The 17870-nt window shown below is 58.9% G+C and overlaps 1 protein-coding gene across 3 annotated transcripts in view; it reads left to right on the top strand.

Moving 5' to 3' along the window:
• Positions 1-10507, top strand: part of TSPAN11 (tetraspanin 11) — a 50935-nt gene extending 40428 nt beyond the window's left edge. For 2 of the 3 annotated variants that reach the window (XM_084879264.1, XM_084879265.1), the window contains exons 4-9: positions 2402-2476; positions 3245-3349; positions 4196-4354; positions 4739-4825; positions 4982-5068; positions 9264-10507. In XM_084879264.1, the coding sequence (XP_084735390.1) occupies positions 2402-2476; positions 3245-3349; positions 4196-4354; positions 4739-4825; positions 4982-5056 (501 nt within the window). In that variant the 3' untranslated portion in view covers positions 5057-5068; positions 9264-10507. The remainder of the gene's footprint in view (positions 1-2401; positions 2477-3244; positions 3350-4195; positions 4355-4738; positions 4826-4981; positions 5069-9263) is intronic. The other variant, XM_084879263.1, reaches the window with a different exon arrangement.
• The last annotated feature ends 7363 nt before the right edge of the window (positions 10508-17870 follow it).

Genomic DNA, 17870 nt, shown 5'->3' with positions numbered 1-17870 from the left:
CACACCCCCAAGGCCCTGAGTGCATGCATTAGTGGGGACACCCTCCCGGGGGTAGTCAGTGCAGCCACACACTGTCCAGTGGGCTGGGCAGCTCCCAGGAGGGCAACCACCTGGCCTGGGCAGCCGTGCCTGCCGCCGGCTGACCAGTGCGGCTCACCTCGTGCTGCCGCCATGGGCTCTGGAGCAGGAAGCAGGTCAGATCACCATAAACATAACTCCCCCCCTCCGTCGGGTCCTCCGAGGGGTCAGCAGGGTAGGAGGGGCTGCCTACAGCTCAGCCCCACCGGCAGGGCCCTGCGTGTGGCCCTGGAGGTTGCACTTTGTACGAGGAACCAGGGGAGGCTGATGTCAGCTCGCCAGCTCACTGAGACACATTTTTCTCATTGGAGCGCATTTTTCTAATTCACACCAAGGTGTCAGAGGTCACCTGTCCAGGGCCAGCAAGTGGCAAAGCCTGGGCTCAAAGCCAAGTCAGCTGACATCTCACCACCATCCTCCAGTTCTCAGGCCTGTGTCAGGTGCCCAGGCTGCTCAAGCAGAGAGGACCCAGCCACAGACCTCTTGTCAGCCTCCGGCTTACAGGGACAGCATTCAGAACCCCCCAAGGACCCAGGCACACACAGCCCCCTCGTCCAAAGCCCTCCCCATGGCGGGAAGAGTCCATGGGGCCCAGGGATCATGCCCACTTGGAACCTGTCTCTGTCCTCCCAGCTCGAGACTCACCTGGGGGCCAGGAGCATGGGATCCCTGTGCAGTCAGCCAGAGCCTCCTTCCAGAGCCTGCACAGGGCGCCTCGGCTAGTGCCCCACCCTCACCCAGCAGGGACTGGGCCGGGGGCTGGGGAGGGACATGCAGGGCTGAGACATGCAGGCCCGGACCCTTCCTGGTGCAGCACAGAGCCTGGTCCTTTGTCCTGCTCTGGAGTGTAGCACAGAGCCGGGGCAGGAGGGAGGGCCCAGGACAGCGCTGGGCAGGCCTGGCACTGACACTGAGACCGTAGGTTTCCCTGTTCACTCGGTGCTGGAAGACAATGAGCTCCATCCAATGGCTGAGGGAGAAGCGGCTGATTCACTTCACTTGAAAGGCAACCTGCTCTTGGGTCAAAGTGCTTTGTTCGTGAAATGTACTCTCCCCTGTGTTGCTTCATTCAGTCCTGCCCTTGGCAGGCCCCCTGCTGGCTCTGGGAGTCCGTGGGCAAGGCCTACAGGCCCGTGGGCTGAAATTGCCTCTGACATGGCCAGACAACCCCCGCCCGCCTGCTACCCCCGCCCTGTCCACTCTTGGGAGCCCATGTCCCCTTGCCCTCAGACCCTCCTGCCCACTTTCCTGCCATACCTGATGAACCCGGCGTTTCAGAGCTCCCCCACAGATGGGCAGAGCCTGGAGGGAGGAAGAGGCATCACCAACCAGTGCCCGGGTGTAGGGGCTGTGCTCGCCCAGAGGGGCCAATTTCAGCCACCAGTACCCCCTCTTCTTCCTCTTCTGCCTTCACGTCTTTCCTTCTTCCCTACCTGTACCTGCACCATCTCCCTCACTTTGTCCTCTCCCAGTCACGTGGGCCTGACATGCATGCCTGACCTGTTGGCTCTTCAAGAGCATACCGGGACCCAGCAGTGTCCTGAGCCTTCCTGGAGGTAAAAGCAGGTGGGGGTGGGGCAGGATGAGGCTCATCACAGCCCAGAGCGCGCCCAGGAGACCAGCCAGCAGCGTCAGCAGGGCTGGGAAGCCTGCAGAGCAGCTGAGCGGGAGCAGTCAGGCAGCGGTGAGGGAAGTTAGAACCCGCAGTGCCCTTCCGGGTCCCTGCCTGTGCTTTTCCTGAGCCTTGGTTGCTGCAGCCCCTACACTCAGCCACATCCCTGAACTCAAACGCCCCATGCTTCTGCTCTCCCCTCTGCCTGGCATGCACTTCCCTCCTTCTTCACCTGGCAAATGCGCACTCACCCTGAGAGATGCCACTCCAGTGTCACCTCCTCCAGGAAGCCTTCTCTGACTGCTCTCCCTTAGTTTCCAGGGCTTGCCCCATAATAGCATTTAAAACGCATCATTATGATCACTGACTATCCATCCCCCTACCACCAATACGTTTGAAGGCAATAACTGTCTTACTGAGGATGCCTAGCGCAGAGTGGGCATTTAATAAGTATTGGATGTGTGGGCGGATTAACAAGCTGCCAGCAGGCCAGTGAGTGAAGAGGTGAGTGGAGAACACCGTGCCAGTGGCCAGCAGAGGTGGGTATGCCCAGAGCTGCTGGGAAGAGAGGAAGATGGTCTGGGGGTGGGGGTCCCTGGCAGGTGCCCCACCGCCCTCACCACTTTAGGAAAGCATTTTCATAGAGGCCCTGAAGCACCATTGCTGCCCAGGCCCAATGCCAGGGTGACCGTCTTCTCCCCTTGCCCCTAGTACTTCTGCCTGTTGCTGGTGATCTTCCTCGTGGAGCTGGTGGCGGGGGTCCTGGCCCATGTGTACTACCAGAGGGTGAGTGCAAGGTCTTCCTTCTACGTCGCCCAAAGCACCCCAGGAGGCCACGAGTGGGGGAAGGCGCAGGGTGCTGGGGAAGCTGAGGCACCGGCTCTCTGGAGGTCCTGTCTCCCAGGCCCCAACACTTCTCGGCACATCTGGGTCCTGCTTCTTGTCCGGGTCCCAGGAACCCTCTAATCCATCTGTGGATGCAGATGTCTTCAACATGGGAGCCAGGAGGGAACGCTTCCCTGGGGGTGGCTGGCTCCTCTCCCTCCTAAGGGGAAGTCAGATGTCCGAGGGAAAGAGAGGCCTGGCGAAGGCAGCCCCGGCCTCGCCTGCCTGAGGACAGGGAGGAAGGGGCCAGTCAGGTCCTCTCTCACTGCGAGCCCTCTGACCCAGACTGATATTCGGCTGGTAGGGACAGTGACCATTCTGGGTGTTTCAAGCCAGCACCTATAGGAGCACTGGGTGCCCACGGGATCTCATGATCAAAATGAAATTCAGCGGGTATTTGAAAGCAGCCCTGTGCCTGGGAGCTGTCTCCTCCTGCACCTGCTCCTCAGCTCCTCCCACTACACCCCTGCCCTCATATTAGGGCCCCAGCTTTTGCAACATCATCTCATGAGTCTGGCTGCTGTGCGCCAAGGGGCCCTTTCCACTGGGCGGGAAACCCCGCACTGTACCGCTGGGAGAACAGAGTGGTATAGAGTAGCCGGTGGGTAGGCACAGGCCTGGGGACCGGGGTGGGGTGCTCTGCCGACCTACCTCCCCTCCACCCTCCAGCTGAGCAACGAACTGAAGCAGCACGTGACCCGGACGCTGACGGAGAACTACGGGCAGCCTGGAGCCACGGAGATCACCGCCTCGGTCGACCGTCTGCAGCAGAACGTAAGCCCCCAGCAGTCCTCTCTGTCCTGTGTGTCTGGGCCAGTTCCTCACCTCTGTCAACTCCTCTGGACAACCAGCAATGATAAGCTCTGATCAACGCAAGTTTGAGCTCTGAGCGCCACTCCCGGCACACGGCAGGGGCCTAACACACACTGGCTAAGTAGACTACATGCCCCTCCCGCCCCACCCGCACCTCTCACCCCAGAGACACCTCAAACAGCATGTTCTGTGGCCCATGTAGGGACTCTAAGGCTTAGTCCCCAAACCAGAAGGGCGAGAAATAACCAATTCCCTGTTTTTCAAAATCACCTTGATCCGGGCGGGCGCATCCCTGCCCTGGGGAGGTGCAGAAGATGCAGGGCCCAGGTCGGCACTCACACCCGCCCCTGTGGTCACTGCTGAGCTGCTGGTCCGCGGCCTCTGGGATACCTTTTGTGTCCCTGCAGGACTCAGGGCTCTGAGGCCTCAGAGCCTGAATGGGGGCCTGGAACCTGTAGCAAGGCTGGGCCCCTGGCCCTGGGTTCTGCCTCCCTGCGTGACCTCTGGTGGGTGTGGCCCCACACTCTCAGGACCCACCTGCCTCTCCCTCCCTGCCCATCCTCTCACACACCCTCCCCGCCCCCTGGGCACCAGCATAACCTCCTTGAAGGACTTGGGTGATGTTTAAGGCAGCACACAGGTGGACTGCAGGCAAATTTTGCCTGAAATGAGACCAGTCCCCTCACCAAACTGGGGGAGGGGAGAATCCCAGGGGGAGAAAGGGGCTGGTTACTATTCGAATAACGGTCCTGCTCCCTGGAGGGGCCTGTGCATCTCCTCACCTCCGGGCTCTGCCTCTCTCTGCAGTTCAAGTGCTGCGGAAGCAACAGCTCTGCCGACTGGCAGCACAGCGCCTACATCCTGTCCCCGGAGGCGGGGGGCCGCCGGGTGCCCGACAGCTGCTGCAAGACGGTGGTGGCGCGCTGCGGCCACAGGGCCCACCCCTCCAACATCTACAAGGTGGAGGTGAGCGCGGACTCCCACTGGGGCCTGCAGAGGGCCAGGCTGCCATCCGGGGGGGCCCCCAAAAGGCAGGCTCAGGCCAGACGGGGGGAGGGGGGACAGGGGGGGAGTGGGACCCACTTCATTATTGGCCAGAAATCAGCAGTGCTGGGCCTTCAAAGGGCCACACAACACAGGGGACGCCGCACACCTGCTACTGAGAGATTCTGTGACATCACCGCCTAACCTGGGTCACCGGAAGCCTGTGGGCAGTTGGAAGGCTGCACCAGGCCCTTTAAGTCTCCTGCCTTTCCTCAGCCAGGTGGATACAGCGCCCGGCCTGCCCTTCCCTCCCCGTCCTCGCCCACTTCTGGGTCAAGGTGAGAGTGACCTGTTGTTACCTTACAGGGAGGCTGCATCACCAAACTGGAACAGTTCCTGGCCAGCCACCTGCTGCTCATGGGAGCGGTGGGCATTGGGGTGGCCTGCCTGCAGGTGAGTGAGGAGAGGGGCCAGAGAGGAGCTCTGAACGCCCTCCCACGGGCTGTGACCCCAGACCACTGCCCCTTTGCACACGCACACTCTGCCCTGCCCTCCTCACCTCTTCCCTTTGCAGCCAAAGCTGAGTCACATGGTCACTCTCTTCCCCAGAGACAGGAAGGAAAATGCCTGGGGACGGGGGGCCAACTTGAACTTGTAAGGAGCAGAGACCTGAGAGGAGAGTGAGTGTGGGCTCAGGTATGTGCATGCACCCCTGTGTGTGTGCACGTGCAGGTGTGTGTGCAGCCTGCTGTGTCTGTGTGGGCCCCAGGTGTGTCCGCATGCATCATTGTGGGGGGTGGAAGCATGTATATGTGTTTAGGTGTGCTAGTGCATGTGTGTGTGTATGTGTGTGTGTGTGTGTGTGCATGACATGCTCATTCCTCTGTGTGTGTGCGTGTGCACACCTGTGGATATGTGCTTCCTGTGTACACCCAGCTCTCTGCTCTGAGCATGAGCCATGCTCTTTGCTCTGGGTCACCACTCCACCCTCCCCCAGCTGCCATCCGGGAGTTAGTGTTACTCTCATGGGTCATTCTAGTCACAGGTCAAGATCAGAGGAGTCAGGAGTGGCACCCCCAGGGGCAAGAGCAGGCTCAGCGAGCAAGGGCCTTGCGTGCCCACCTCACCTGACACTCCTGCTTCTGCCCAGCGGTTCTGGAGGGAGCTCAGTCCTGTCCCACCTTCCTGTGCCCGGTCTATAAGCACCATCTAGGGGAGAGGGAGAGGGGACAGCAGTGGCTGCCTGTCAGAGGACCTGGGTCCAGTCCTGGCTCTGCTTCTGTGCCACCTTGAGCAGTGACTTCCTGGCACCCCAATGTCATCCTCAAACTATGGGTTGTTTTCCCAACTGCGTGAGGGCCAGATAGGAACAAGGTGATGGGTGTGACAGCAGCAGCACCTGGCACAGGTGAGGGCCTCTCTGTGGACCTCAGAGTGGCTCAGATCCTTTCTCTTATCTGATCCCCACAACCTGAGTCCCAAGCCAGGCGAGTAATAGTGTCCTCCCCATTTTACAGACCAGAAAATTGAGACCCAGAGAGGGGACTTACTGCCACCCAGGTCTCCGTGGGCCTTCGCTTTCTCAAACTCCCTCCCAACACAGTTCCATGGGAAGAGAAGCAGGATGGGCATGAGGCGAGGGAGCCTCGGTGTGGGTTCCTCGCAGGTCACAGCTGCTGGCCCGAGTCAGCCGGAGAGCCGGAGGGTCCAGCTGCAGCCTCCCCTGCTGGGCCTGGCCCTCTGGAGGAAGACCGGACAACCTGGCGCTGGTTATTCGCCTCTGAGCCCTGATTCCTCATCTGTGATGTGAGGCTAATTATAGCTAGTTCGTGAGCAGTGAGGGTCAGTAGAATATATGTAGCCACAGGGCTCACTGCCGAGCTGGTCGCAGGTGCTCAGGACACGGTCCCCATCCTTGTTTTTAGCACTTCCATGCAGCACACTCTTATTTCTCCCAGAGGCCCTGGTTGTTTCCTGGCCAGACCAGCTTGCCCCTTCACCTCCACTCAGGAGCAGGCCCAGGGAGCCCCAGGGGCAGTCACATGGCCCCTCGTGTACCTCCCAGGGCAGGCCTTCTGCCCCACATCCTGGACCCCAGGGGAGTTGCTATGGGGTCTGGGGAAGAGGCTGATCTGCACTCAGCTCCTGAATCAGCTGTGGTTTCTGGAAACCTGCTATTTGCCTCAGGTATCGAGGGGACCTGCTCTGCATGAACGCTGATCAGGCCAGGGTCACTGTCTGTCCATTTCTTTCTGACCTGTCTGGCCTGTGAGCCTGGAGAAGCTGAAGATGGGCCAGCAAAGCCATGGGAAGTGAAGGACTGTGAGAGCTCAGAGCCTAAGGTGGCCAAGTGCACCTGTAGGAGTGATGCCAGGAGGCCAGGTTGGCAGGGTGCCTGCAGGCCCACATGTGCCTCCTCATCTCCTACACCCCCACCATGAAAAGTCTCGGTCCAGCTCACTGTGGAACTACTCCTAAGTCCCCCAGAGAGAGCTTCTTGGGGCCACCACCAGGGACCCTAAGCCCTTGCGCAGTCTCTCCCCTCCATTCTTCTGAGGCTGGCCCTGCAGCTCCCTCTGCTGGCCAATGTTGGAACTACGCTCCCCAAGTCCAGGTCAGCGGCCAGCCTTGAAGGAGGGCTCGCACCAGGCTGTTCCCAGGTTCATAATCATCCTCCCGCCAGAGCAGAGGCCAGGCACCTTCCCACACAAGCCCAGCGTGGCACTTGGAAGACCCTAAAGACTCAGGATAAACAGGCCAAGATGATGTCACAAGGCTTCCCTGGTCAGGCTGGAGGAAATCTAGCTTGAAGTCAGAGGTTTTCCTATTGACAGAGGAGGATTTGAGGCTCAGAGAGGGCTGTAACTGTGCCCAGGGCCACAAAGTTCCAAATGGAAGTTAGCCCACTCCTATACCCACCCCAGCATTCCCACACGGCAAGATAGGAACATGCAGAGCCCAGAAAAACTCACAAGACAGAGAGATGGGGATCTGCTGGGCATTGAGGGGAACCGAGGCTTCCTGGGACCTCCTGGCCCTTCCTTGATGCTCTTGATGACCCCCAGAAGCATTCGGGCTTCTCTGTCAAAAGCCCCATGTGTGCCATACATCCAGGCCGGCTGTCAGAAGGGGGTACCATATCCCACACAGTCTGGGCTCAGGCAGCCTGTCATCTGCCATCTCCTGCTCCCGCGGTCAACTTGTGTGTTTTCTCTGCTCACCCTGGTCTGCCGCTGAGTGTCTGTGCTGATGTCTGCATGTTCTCTGCCAGAAAGGAGACACTGAGCTCACTCAGGGATATGAGCCGCCACGTTTCCATAGTGTAATGGTTATCACATTCGCCTCACTCAGGGATCTGAAAGCTCAGACATTACTCTTCTGCACGAATCAGGGTGGTGTGTGTGTGTGTGTGTGTGTGTGTGTGTGTGTGTACACATGCACGCGCGCATGCATTGGTGAGATTCCGGCCTGCACACTTCCATCCTCACTGTGCCTTCCCTGGGGTCACCCTGGGAACACACATCTCATCAAGAGTGAGCATGCTGAGAGCTCAGCCCTCCAATCTCCCCCAGCATGAGGTTTCAAAGAGGCAGCCACGAGTCTCTGCTGGTCTACCTACTCCCTCCGGCTTCCCCCTCAGCAGGGAGGAGAAAGATTCAGATAACCACAGGGCAGTCACGATGCTGACACCTGGGTGGAATGGCTGTGACAACCATGTGCTAAAAACCAGTAACCTCTTACGCTGCCTTTCCGCTTGTGGCTCCGAGTACTGGGTGGATTAGCTCTGCTCTTGCACATGGTCTGGAGGCCGAGGGCTGTGTTCACATAGGGATGGAGAAGAGGGAGGAAGGAGAGGAAGAGGGGGCATTCTTCACCACCTCCTTGCACCAGCCTTGCAAAGACAGACCGAGGGCCTACCAGCCCATAGGAGTCCGCACCTGCCTGTCCTCCTCCCATCGGCCAGCAGCTATTGGAAAGTTTGGGGAAGATGGGGCCTTGCTCCTGTATCTGGGGAAGTGCACCTTGGCCCATGTCCACAGGGTGGTCATGGGGCTGCCCTAGCAGTGCCCCTCCCCAACTGGCGGAGTCAGGACCCAACGGCATCATTGTCAGGAGCATGATCACAATCGTGGCCTCCCTGGTCCAAACACCCTCATCTTGTCCCGGAGTACCCTTGGGTTGGAGGAGAGGAAGGGTGGAGAGGAAGAAGGAGGCAAAAGAAGTCAAGGGAATAAGGGTCCTCAATAGCATGGAGACAGAAAAGTGAGACAGGAAAAGGTGACTTCCCAGCACTGCTCTGCTCTGGGCCGATGCTCTAGCCCCTCCTTGCTCAGCTAGTGGGTGTGATGGGGGCCTGTCAGGCAGGCTCCTAGGGCCTCATTTGGTGCCACATTCCATGCTGACTTACAAATGAGCTGATGACAGCTCTGGGTGCCCCTCCCAGAACCTCGGTTTCCCCAGTGGCTTCTGTCCATCAGCCAAAACCCACTGTGGTGGCTGGTTTTGCTCTGGGCAGAGCAGCAATGCAGACAGAGAAAGGCTGCTCGGGTCGCAATCAGCTGCTCCTGAAGAAGCTGGGCCGCAGACCAGGCAGGGACTGAGCTCATTCGCTAGCAGTGCCGAACCTCACCCCCTCCCCCCACATCAGGTCCCTGGGTGATTCATTCCCATTAAAATGTGAGAAGTACTGCTCTTGCAGAGTAGTTCTCAGAGCGTGTCCCCTGGGAGCTTGTCAGAATAGCAGAACCTCAGTACCCCCTCCACCCCACCTCCCACTTGGGAACCTGCCCTGCATGGAGGTCCCAGCTGCACACTCGGTGCGGGAAGCTGCGCTCTGGGCTCTGCCACCCGTACCGCGGTGGGTCCTGATCTCTCTCTCTCCACCTGGCAGACCTGCGGGATGGTTCTCACCTGCTGCTTGCACCGGAGGCTCCAGCTGCATGTTCACTAACGGCCCATCGTTTCCCCCTCCAACCGCCCCCCACAAGGACAGGGGTCCAAATCCCATCTGCCAGACCTGCGGAGCCAGCACAGCTCATCTAGAAACTCCCAGAAAGTCCCCATCCCTGGTGTCCACCCTTCAGACCACCAAGTGCCCAAGACCACAGTTCCTGCGGTTCCCACCTGACCGGGACCCTCCACTTCTGAGTGCTCACTGCCAGCCCAGGCGGGGACTGGCCCTGCCAGGGACAGACAGAGGCTCCCAAGGACCACAGGAAGGTGAGAGAGTTGGATTCTCTGCTCCCTCCAAGCTCCTGAAACTACACTGAAGGACTATAAACCTTGACCCCTCTGGACCGGGCATTCAGCGTGACCCCCACCGGTGCTGAGCAGCTCTCCTCTCACCTCTGCCTAGGTTTGGGGGCTTTGTTCTGGCCTCCTGGAAATGCATCATGGTGAGCAGTTAGGGTTACTCTGCCCCCAGAAGGCCCGGGCTTCTGATCTGCCCACCCCAAGGCCTTCTCATGAGAGAGGAGGGTCCCCATGGCCTCGCTCCTTCCTGCAGGGCCTGGGCGTGGAGAAAATGAGGTGAGGCAGCGGGAGCCGGGTGTGGGCAGTGGTAGATGGTGGGGCTTCAGGCAGGGAGCGAGGGGCTGGGTGTGGGGGAGGCGGGAGTTGGCCATGCCAGCACATGGCACCACGGGAGCCTGCACCGCCTGGAGGCCTTCCCCAGGAGAGGAGCCCTGGGAGAAAGGCCCGAGCCTCAGCTCCCAGAATCTGCCCCCAGGAATCTCGTGTGTAGGGCCTGATTCTCAGAACTGCCAGGGTTTTAAACCTTGGGCGAGTGTATGTGGGCGAGTGTCAAACTCCTTCTGATTGGACCCAATCTGATTGGAGCCTGAAACGTTGGAGCCACTGGAAAGGTAAAGCTCCAGGTCGAGGGTGCTCTGCCCTGAACCTCACTTGTCCCTGTCACGCTCCCTGACCACGAGGCCTCACTCTGCTCCCGGAGTGAGCGATCCCCTCCTCAGGTTCTGCCTCGCCGTCTGAATTGGGCAGGGGACCTTCAGAAAGACCTTCCTGGTGCTGAGGGGAACTGGAAGCAAAGCCTAGAAAATGCAGTGCAGATGCTGGCCGTTTCCTACGACAGCCACAGGGACCCCCCGCCCCCACCCCCGAGACTGTGACGCGATGCTCTAACAGGAAGACCCCACACCCGCTTCTATACCTCCCGGGCCCTGCTCTTCCCAGGTCCTGGGGACCTTCTTCCCATCTCACCCCCGAGAGCGGGCCCTTGTTGTGCTAAAACCAAGGCCAAGAAAGGTCACACCCTGCCTCCCCACAGGGTTGTCCCCAGTGTGGCTAGCTCAGTTCTGGCTGAGCCAGGTCAGTGTTCTCTCTTCCATACACAGGTCACTGTGTCCCCAACACAGCCCTCAACTGTGCAGAAACCACACCCTCAGAGCACATTGCCTCCCCGCCTCCAGGCCCCCCTCTCTTCCTGCCTCCCACCCTCCCTGCCTCCCGGCCTCAGGGGCTGGTGGGACCTGGCTGGCTTAGCTCCTCCACCCAGAGGGCCTTGGGGTGGCTGAGGAAAATTCACCAGGAAGGAGACCAGCTTTGCTAGCAACCCCAGACTACATCAAGGACAAAAGAAACAGTGTTGTGGTTATCTTTGCTGCCCTCCAGCTTCCAGATAAATAAAAGGTGATGGTCAGGCCAAGCTCTTTGCTGACTTCTGAAACTCCACACAAGTCAGACCGACAGGTCTCACCAACTGAGGCCGAGAGAGCACGTGGTCTTCCTGCCTGGGGCCGAGGGAGACGCAGGGGAGGGGTGCTGCTGCCTGGGACATGCCTGCCCTCCTGGGTCCCTTCACTTCCTGAGGTGCCCCAGCCTGTGGAGATGGGGTGCCAGGCCTTGTCACTGGGGGAGTCCCTGGAGAGCTGACTTCCTGGCCCATCTCCTGGGCTGACGAGGCAGAGGCAAGGGGAGCTGTGGCTCCTGGACTGGGCGTCCTTTTGTGAGGACCCGGCTGTTTCAAACCTCAGAGGGACAGAGTGGCCCAGAACTTTTGGGAACTGGGACCTCCTTGTTCATGCCAACGGCCTGGGAGATGAGGCACAGTGTAGGAAACTGAGGCCCAGGGTGTGGTGGGTTCCCCGAGGGGCATGCTGAAGGCTGGAGTCAGAGCTGGGGGGCCAGTCCCACCTGTGAGCATGCAGATCTGCACCAGGATGGCTCCCCCAGGTCCCTGCTCTGAGACCAGCAGGGTCCTGAGCTCTCAGAGAGAGAAGGGGTGCATGCTGAGAGCCATGGCAATCCCGTGGGGGCAACAGGTGCCGGCACACAGATCCAGAAAAGAAGCCAGCACACCCACAGCCTGACCTCCCCACACTGCCCTTCCCCTCAGCTCGCGGGCAGCCCCTCCCAGAGAGAGTGGTGCACTCAAATCCATGTGTTTGGGGAGACAGGAGTGTAACGTCCTTTAGTGAGGGGACGAAGCCTTGTTTAAAATATTTGTGACCATCCTTCTCTTTCTCCCTCCTCCTCCCAGCTCCAGGAGCTCCTTAGGCATAGCCATGCAAGGGGCGAGAAGGGGGGCTGGGGGGGAGGGGAGTGCGGAGAGAAGGGTGTCCAGGGCCTCATGTTCACTGAAGGCTTACTGTGTGCTTAGAATGTGTAGTCACGTAGACACACCATCTCGTAGGGACCAAGGTAAGAGGGTCTATTCCCCCCACTCTACAGAGTCAGCAACAGCTGCAGCTGTCATCACACCACCCCTCTCCCCAGAGCCTCCATATCTCCATCCTAATATATAAAAATCTGGTGTCCGTACCATCCAAAACGACGGAAGTCTCCACTGAACACTAGGCTAGAGAGCTGAGGGAGTGGGAGCTGACCAATCAGAGGCAGCGGTGACTGGCGAGTGGTTGAAAGACAGACTTCTTGGTCCCTCCTCCCAGCCCTCAGACTCCAATCAATCGGTGGCAGAGGTGGGGCAGAACTGGGGACTGGCTCCCTTAGTAATCCTGTGGATTCAATCTCAAGAGGACAGGACAGGCACCAACAGACCAGCGCTGCTGGCCTCCTGGAACTCGGCCTCCGGCACTACAGCCCCTTCCCCTCCCTAGATGCTCCACAAGGTCACTCAAGCCCGCCCCGCTCCAGACTAAGTGTGATCACTGCACGTGGAAGAAATATAGTAAAAAAATAAAAACCAATGACCAAGGGCTTGCCTCCACCAGCTCACGGGAGCCTCCAAGCACTGGGCACCCCGGCTATTTTAAGGGCTTCAGGTGAGTGGGGGACACAGAGCGGTAAGGAAACCTCCCTGGAGTCAGGCCATAGGTCTGAACACGGATCCATCCGCCCTGCCATCTGCCAACAGCTGCCTCCACAGAGAATGGGAGAACAAAGGGAGGGGGCGGTTCTGCAAACCCCAGAGAAAATCCAGAGTCCCAGGTACTCTGCCCCACCCGCTGACGCTGCAGCTATGATGGCACTGAGGCAGCCAACCAGTCTGATCCACCCACCCCCCAACTGCTGGTCTCAAACACAGGAAGCACCCCTTCTAAGGGGAGATGCCCACCAGGTACACAGAAGGTATACAGAAGGTGCTCAGCGAGGAGTCCCCACGGGTTGTGTTTGCACCTTCATGCTGACCACCCCCACCCCCAACACAATGCTGAAGGAAGCCTGATTCGGGAACACCCCATGTTGACCAACCACACGGAAAACAGCGTGTGATAAACATCATGTGCCCCAGACGCCTGAATCTGCCTCAAAGGAAGATGCTACAGACTGGAGCGGGAAGAGGGACTGAGACAGAAGGTCTGGGAAGAACAAAGCTGCCCCAGCCCCCTCCTGAGTGAGGCGCCTGCGCCTGCATTGCTGCCCTTGGACGGAGGCCTGTGAGGGAGGGAAGAGCTGTGGCTGTGCCCGAGGCTGCTCAGCCTCCTGCCCTCATGGATAAGCAGGAGACATATTTACGTGCCAGAATCTAAAGCCCTCTTTATCGGTAATAATACAAATAATGCAAGACCCACACGTGTTTCTAATCCGGGCTCTGGCTGTGTGTGAACCCAGATGGAAGGCCTGCTCTCCACCGAGGAGGCTGCAAAGGCTGCTCCTCTTTCCAATGAATGCAACCTAGAGCGGTTTAAAGGGAAAGGAGACATAAATAAAACAATAGCAACAAGCTCTGAAGCCGCTGCTGCTGCCCTCAAATCCTCTGTGGTGGTGACGTCAGAGCCTGTCTCCCCATGCTGGGGCTCAGACTGCAGAGCTGCTGACACCTGCCAGGTCGCCTGGCACCAGCCTCATCTACCCACTTTCCACCTCCGCCAGCTCCTGGAGGCGGTGGGCTTGGGATGGAGGCTTCCATGTCAAAGCAACCCTCTTGGTGTAGCACAGACACACATGGGCTCTTTGATGAGAGAGCACCCATAACATCCCTTCACGAATGTGTTTTTAACTGTTCCGAGATCACGCGCCCAGCCCTGGAGACTCTCAAATAGGCCTCAGCGATTCCATTCGCCCGAGGCAAAGACTGATGGGGGTTTCACGGAGACCGAACCCTCGGCCCAGAGTAGACAAATCCTTTCAAAAGGAAGGTCACCCTGGTTGTAGGTCCTTGCTCTTCGTCACTTTGAATATTTCTTGCCACACCCTTCTCTACCCAGCAAAGCTCATTTGGAATTGAAAGCCAGATAAAGAGAATTGAAAGCAAGAAAAAGCTAAAGGAGTTCATCACCCTGATAGGGCGCCAGCCAGTGGCCAACCTCCTGCAGCCCCTCCCCCTCCCGATGGGGGCCTCTGGCCAGACCCACTCACGCACAAATTCCTGCACCGGGCCTCGAGTCTCTAATGAACTGTCAGGCTGACATTCAGGAGCCTGTCCCACGGGGTGTTGTGGAGCCTCGGCAGCCTCACACCCCCTTCGTGGTTGGGCAGGACCACCCCCGGCCCCAGAGCTAGAGCCCTGCCCTGTGCGGTTGGAAGACAAGTGTGGCTCCTTCGGGCTGACAACGCCCCCCCCCCCCCCCCCCCCCGCAGAGTGTCTCACAGGAGCCTGGGCCCATGGCTCAGGGGGCACGTGGCCTACCACCTCCGGAGCCAATGCTGACACCAGAGTGAGGGTGACCGCCCTGGGCACTCAGAATCCCCACACAGGCTGTGAACACTCACGCAGCGTGGAGACAGGGGCCTGGCGCATGGGGGCCTGGCCAGGTGGCAGAAAACACCTCTCCCGCCCATGCGGCCTCATGCATCACAGAGCCGCCGGGCAGGGAGGGGGTGTCCGGCTGGTGGAGCTCTGTGGCCGATACTGGGCTTGGGATGGGCACAGTGTGAGCTGTCTCCAGCCTAGACTCTCATCAGGCTGCCGCCCTGTGCATGGCCCCCCGCCTGGCCCTGAGGAGAGGTGGGGGTGACACGCAGGGTGATGTGCCTCCAAGATCCTCATGCCCACGGCCACTTTCGGTCTTGGCATCCGCCACTCCTGGTCCATCCTCAGGGTTTCGAGGTGGGGGTTTGAATTAAACTACTTTCGCCACCACCCATCCTGCTATCAGCCTTGAAAACATTCTGTCCTTCCTGGCCACTTTGGGCCTAGGGACAGAACTGGAGAAGGGGAGGTGGTTTGATGGCTAAGGAGAACCCCACATTTTGTGTCACCACTGGGTGGCGCTCACATCTGCCAAGGATGCTAGTGATCAAATTTGAGCTTGCATGAGGGTTGCCTGAGGGTCACCTGGAGGACTGCACCTGGAGAGCTTTTAGCAGATTACTGTCCCTCCCCCACTCGCCTTCCCTCTCCTGCCACCGCCACCGCCACCTCCCAGCTTCTGATCAGAGTGTGGAGCCACAGATTTGTGTCTCTAGGCTAGGTAGTTCCAATTGATGTGGGTGCTGCTGGCCTGGAACCACACCTGGAGAGCCCCTGCTTTAGACCACAGCCCGTAACCACCTTAGTCTGTCACAGCCCCAGGGCTCGGGTCCCTGTGAAGCTTGGGTCCCCCTCTGTGAAACAGGGCGGCTGACCACCAGCCAGGACCGTGCCTCCCTGCTGTGTGTTCTGCAGCACCTGTCCCACCTCCGCTGGGATTGAGGGGGGCCGTTTGAGCCCGTCTGTGACCCCGGCTGGCAGAGCAGTGCCGGATCCTCTTCCCAGAAGGGAACAGGTCCACAGTCCAGCCCCATTTTCCCACCCACTCCAGCCCCACGGCACTCTTGTTGCCCCTTCTCTCTCAGCACAGGGCCAGGCCTGTGCTCCTCCCTCAGCCCCCCAGGTGCCCCCTTCCCTTCTGAGGCCAGAGGGCTCCTGGGGATCTGGAACCCGTGGTCTGGATAAGGGCTGTCACAACACTTTAGAGACAGGGAAGTCCCCTTCCTCTATTGCATACAGAGAAGCTGTTCTTCTTGTAACCAGCTCCCTCCTTCGCTGCTCTCAGTGTAAGCCAGCCTCGGTGCCAGGGGGCACGATAATGAAGGAACTGCATCTGAAACTACCTGCTGTTGCTGTTTTCCTCCTGCAGGGAATTGCCATCAGGTGTGTGGCAGAGAAGGGGAGGGAGCCTGATGGGCGCCCCTTGACCACACTGATAGGGTCCTGCCAGCTGCCAGGTTGACTGTTTGCACGGACCTCACCTCCCCCTCATCTCCTGTGAGTGTCACTACTCCTGGTGGTGAGCAAGAGCCAGGCTCTCACAAGTGTGCTTGAGTTGTGTTCCCCTTAAATCGCCTTAGGGCAGCGGGGACTGCCACACCTCTGACTGCAGTGCCCAGCTGCCCCTGTTGTGAGCCTGCGGTCTGCCCGTCCTGCTGTGGGCATCACCCTGGTGGGCTGCAGCCGATGCAGGGCTTGTGGAGAAGGCAGGGCAGGGCACACCTTCTACTGCTCCCTGGCCCCCCACCCCATCTCTCCCCAAGGGCTAGTGTCTCCACCCCCCTCTCCAGACCACTAATTTGTTCTCATCCCCAAACTAGAGTAAGGCACTGTTCACCCCAATACAGAAAGAGGTCCATCTATGATTCAGAGGGACTGAGCACACCAGGGTGTCCGCCCAGTAAGGAGCGAAAGGAAGTAAATGCTTTGTCTTTTATGACATAAACATTCCTTCTATTTCATTCACTATTCTGTCCAGGAAACTTGCTTGAGCTGGGGTGGGTTCCATGAGGGAGCCTGAGGAGCCCCCGGGTAAGCTGGACGCTGGGGACCCACAACAGAGGGACTGGGGGAGCAGGTGAGGATGAGCCCCCCTGGCAGGGATCCACACCCCTGGCCCTCCTCCTATGTCTCCCGCCCCGTTGGTCGAGATCATTCACTCAGCAGTCACAGGCAGCCCTCCCTGGCTTTGATATCAGGCAGAGGATGGACTCATGGGATCCGATGTCTGCTCCCTGTACCATCACTGAGTGTGATTGTGAGTGTGAGTGTGAGTGTGCCTGAACACACAGGCACACAAGTCTGCCTGAAGCAGGAGAGCACCGCTCCAGGCCCTTCCTGCTGCACACAGCATTATGGGCCGTCTCATGGTCCTGGCTGCCTGTGGGGCCTGGTCAGGATGGGGGCAGTGGCAGCCTTTGCAGAAGCTGTCCCCTCGTGGCTGTCAGCTGCCACTACTTCCTGGCAGGAGAACCACCTCTGTCAGCAGGGTGGGCTGCTTCGAGCTGGGTGGGACTCTGCTTCCCACTTCCTGTCCCCAACTGAGAACAGAGAGGCTGCCCATGGGGTGGGGGAGATAAAGGCACAAAAGCTGAGATTCATCTTCTTCTGCTCCTCCTCCTTCTCCTCCTTCTCCTTCTCCTCCTCCTCCTCTTCCCCCTCCCCTTCTTTCTTCTTCTTTTAGTTTTCAATCAAGCTTTCAATGAAAAGATCATAAAATAACATTTTCTCCTGTCATAGAAAAGTAATTCACTTACTTTCTTCTTAAAAACAAATCCATGAGAAGCCCCTACTTCTGTCACTGGCTGAAACCATGTCCAGCAGTGACTGGGCAGGAAGGATGGGGCGCTGCAGGGGGACCCGGGGGGTGGGGGGGCTCTTTGGCTCAGGCCAGGGACAAAGAGGGCCTTGAAGAAAGCTTGAACCTGGCCCTTTCCCTCAGCAGGCCACACACCAAGGCCAGGCCAGGCCGGCCAGAGCCCTATTAGCTTAGGCCCTCCCGGAAGAGGTGAGGAACAGTTTCCTGAGGGGCTCATGGATCCCTGATTGGAATTTAGAGAACCTCACACTGGGAACCAGAGGTCAGATTCAACATTCTCTCCCTGCGTTGCCAACCAGTAAAGTAAGAAGGCTGAGTTCTCTCTAGAACTAGGATCCCTTGACAGAGAAAAAGAAATATATTACAAATCTATCGAGGTTGCAGGAATTGTGTGGCGGGTGGGGGAGAGTTAGGGCGGAGGAGGGAGACAAAGGGTAAGGGGCTTTCTGTAGCCGTCAAATGGCAGAGCATGGTCCTCTTGCCGCCTGAAGGGCTGGCCCTGCTTAGGACAATGGGGAGGCTAGGTCCCGGGACTCTGCAGCGGGAAGAAAAATCTCTGGGCAACGCCT

Source organism: Pipistrellus hanaki, assembly GCF_964339955.1.
Source record: "Pipistrellus hanaki genome assembly, chromosome: 3".
NCBI lineage: Eukaryota > Metazoa > Chordata > Mammalia > Chiroptera > Vespertilionidae > Pipistrellus > Pipistrellus hanaki.
The sequence above is the reverse complement of the archived record's forward strand: the minus strand, read 5'-3'. Positions and strand labels throughout refer to the sequence as shown.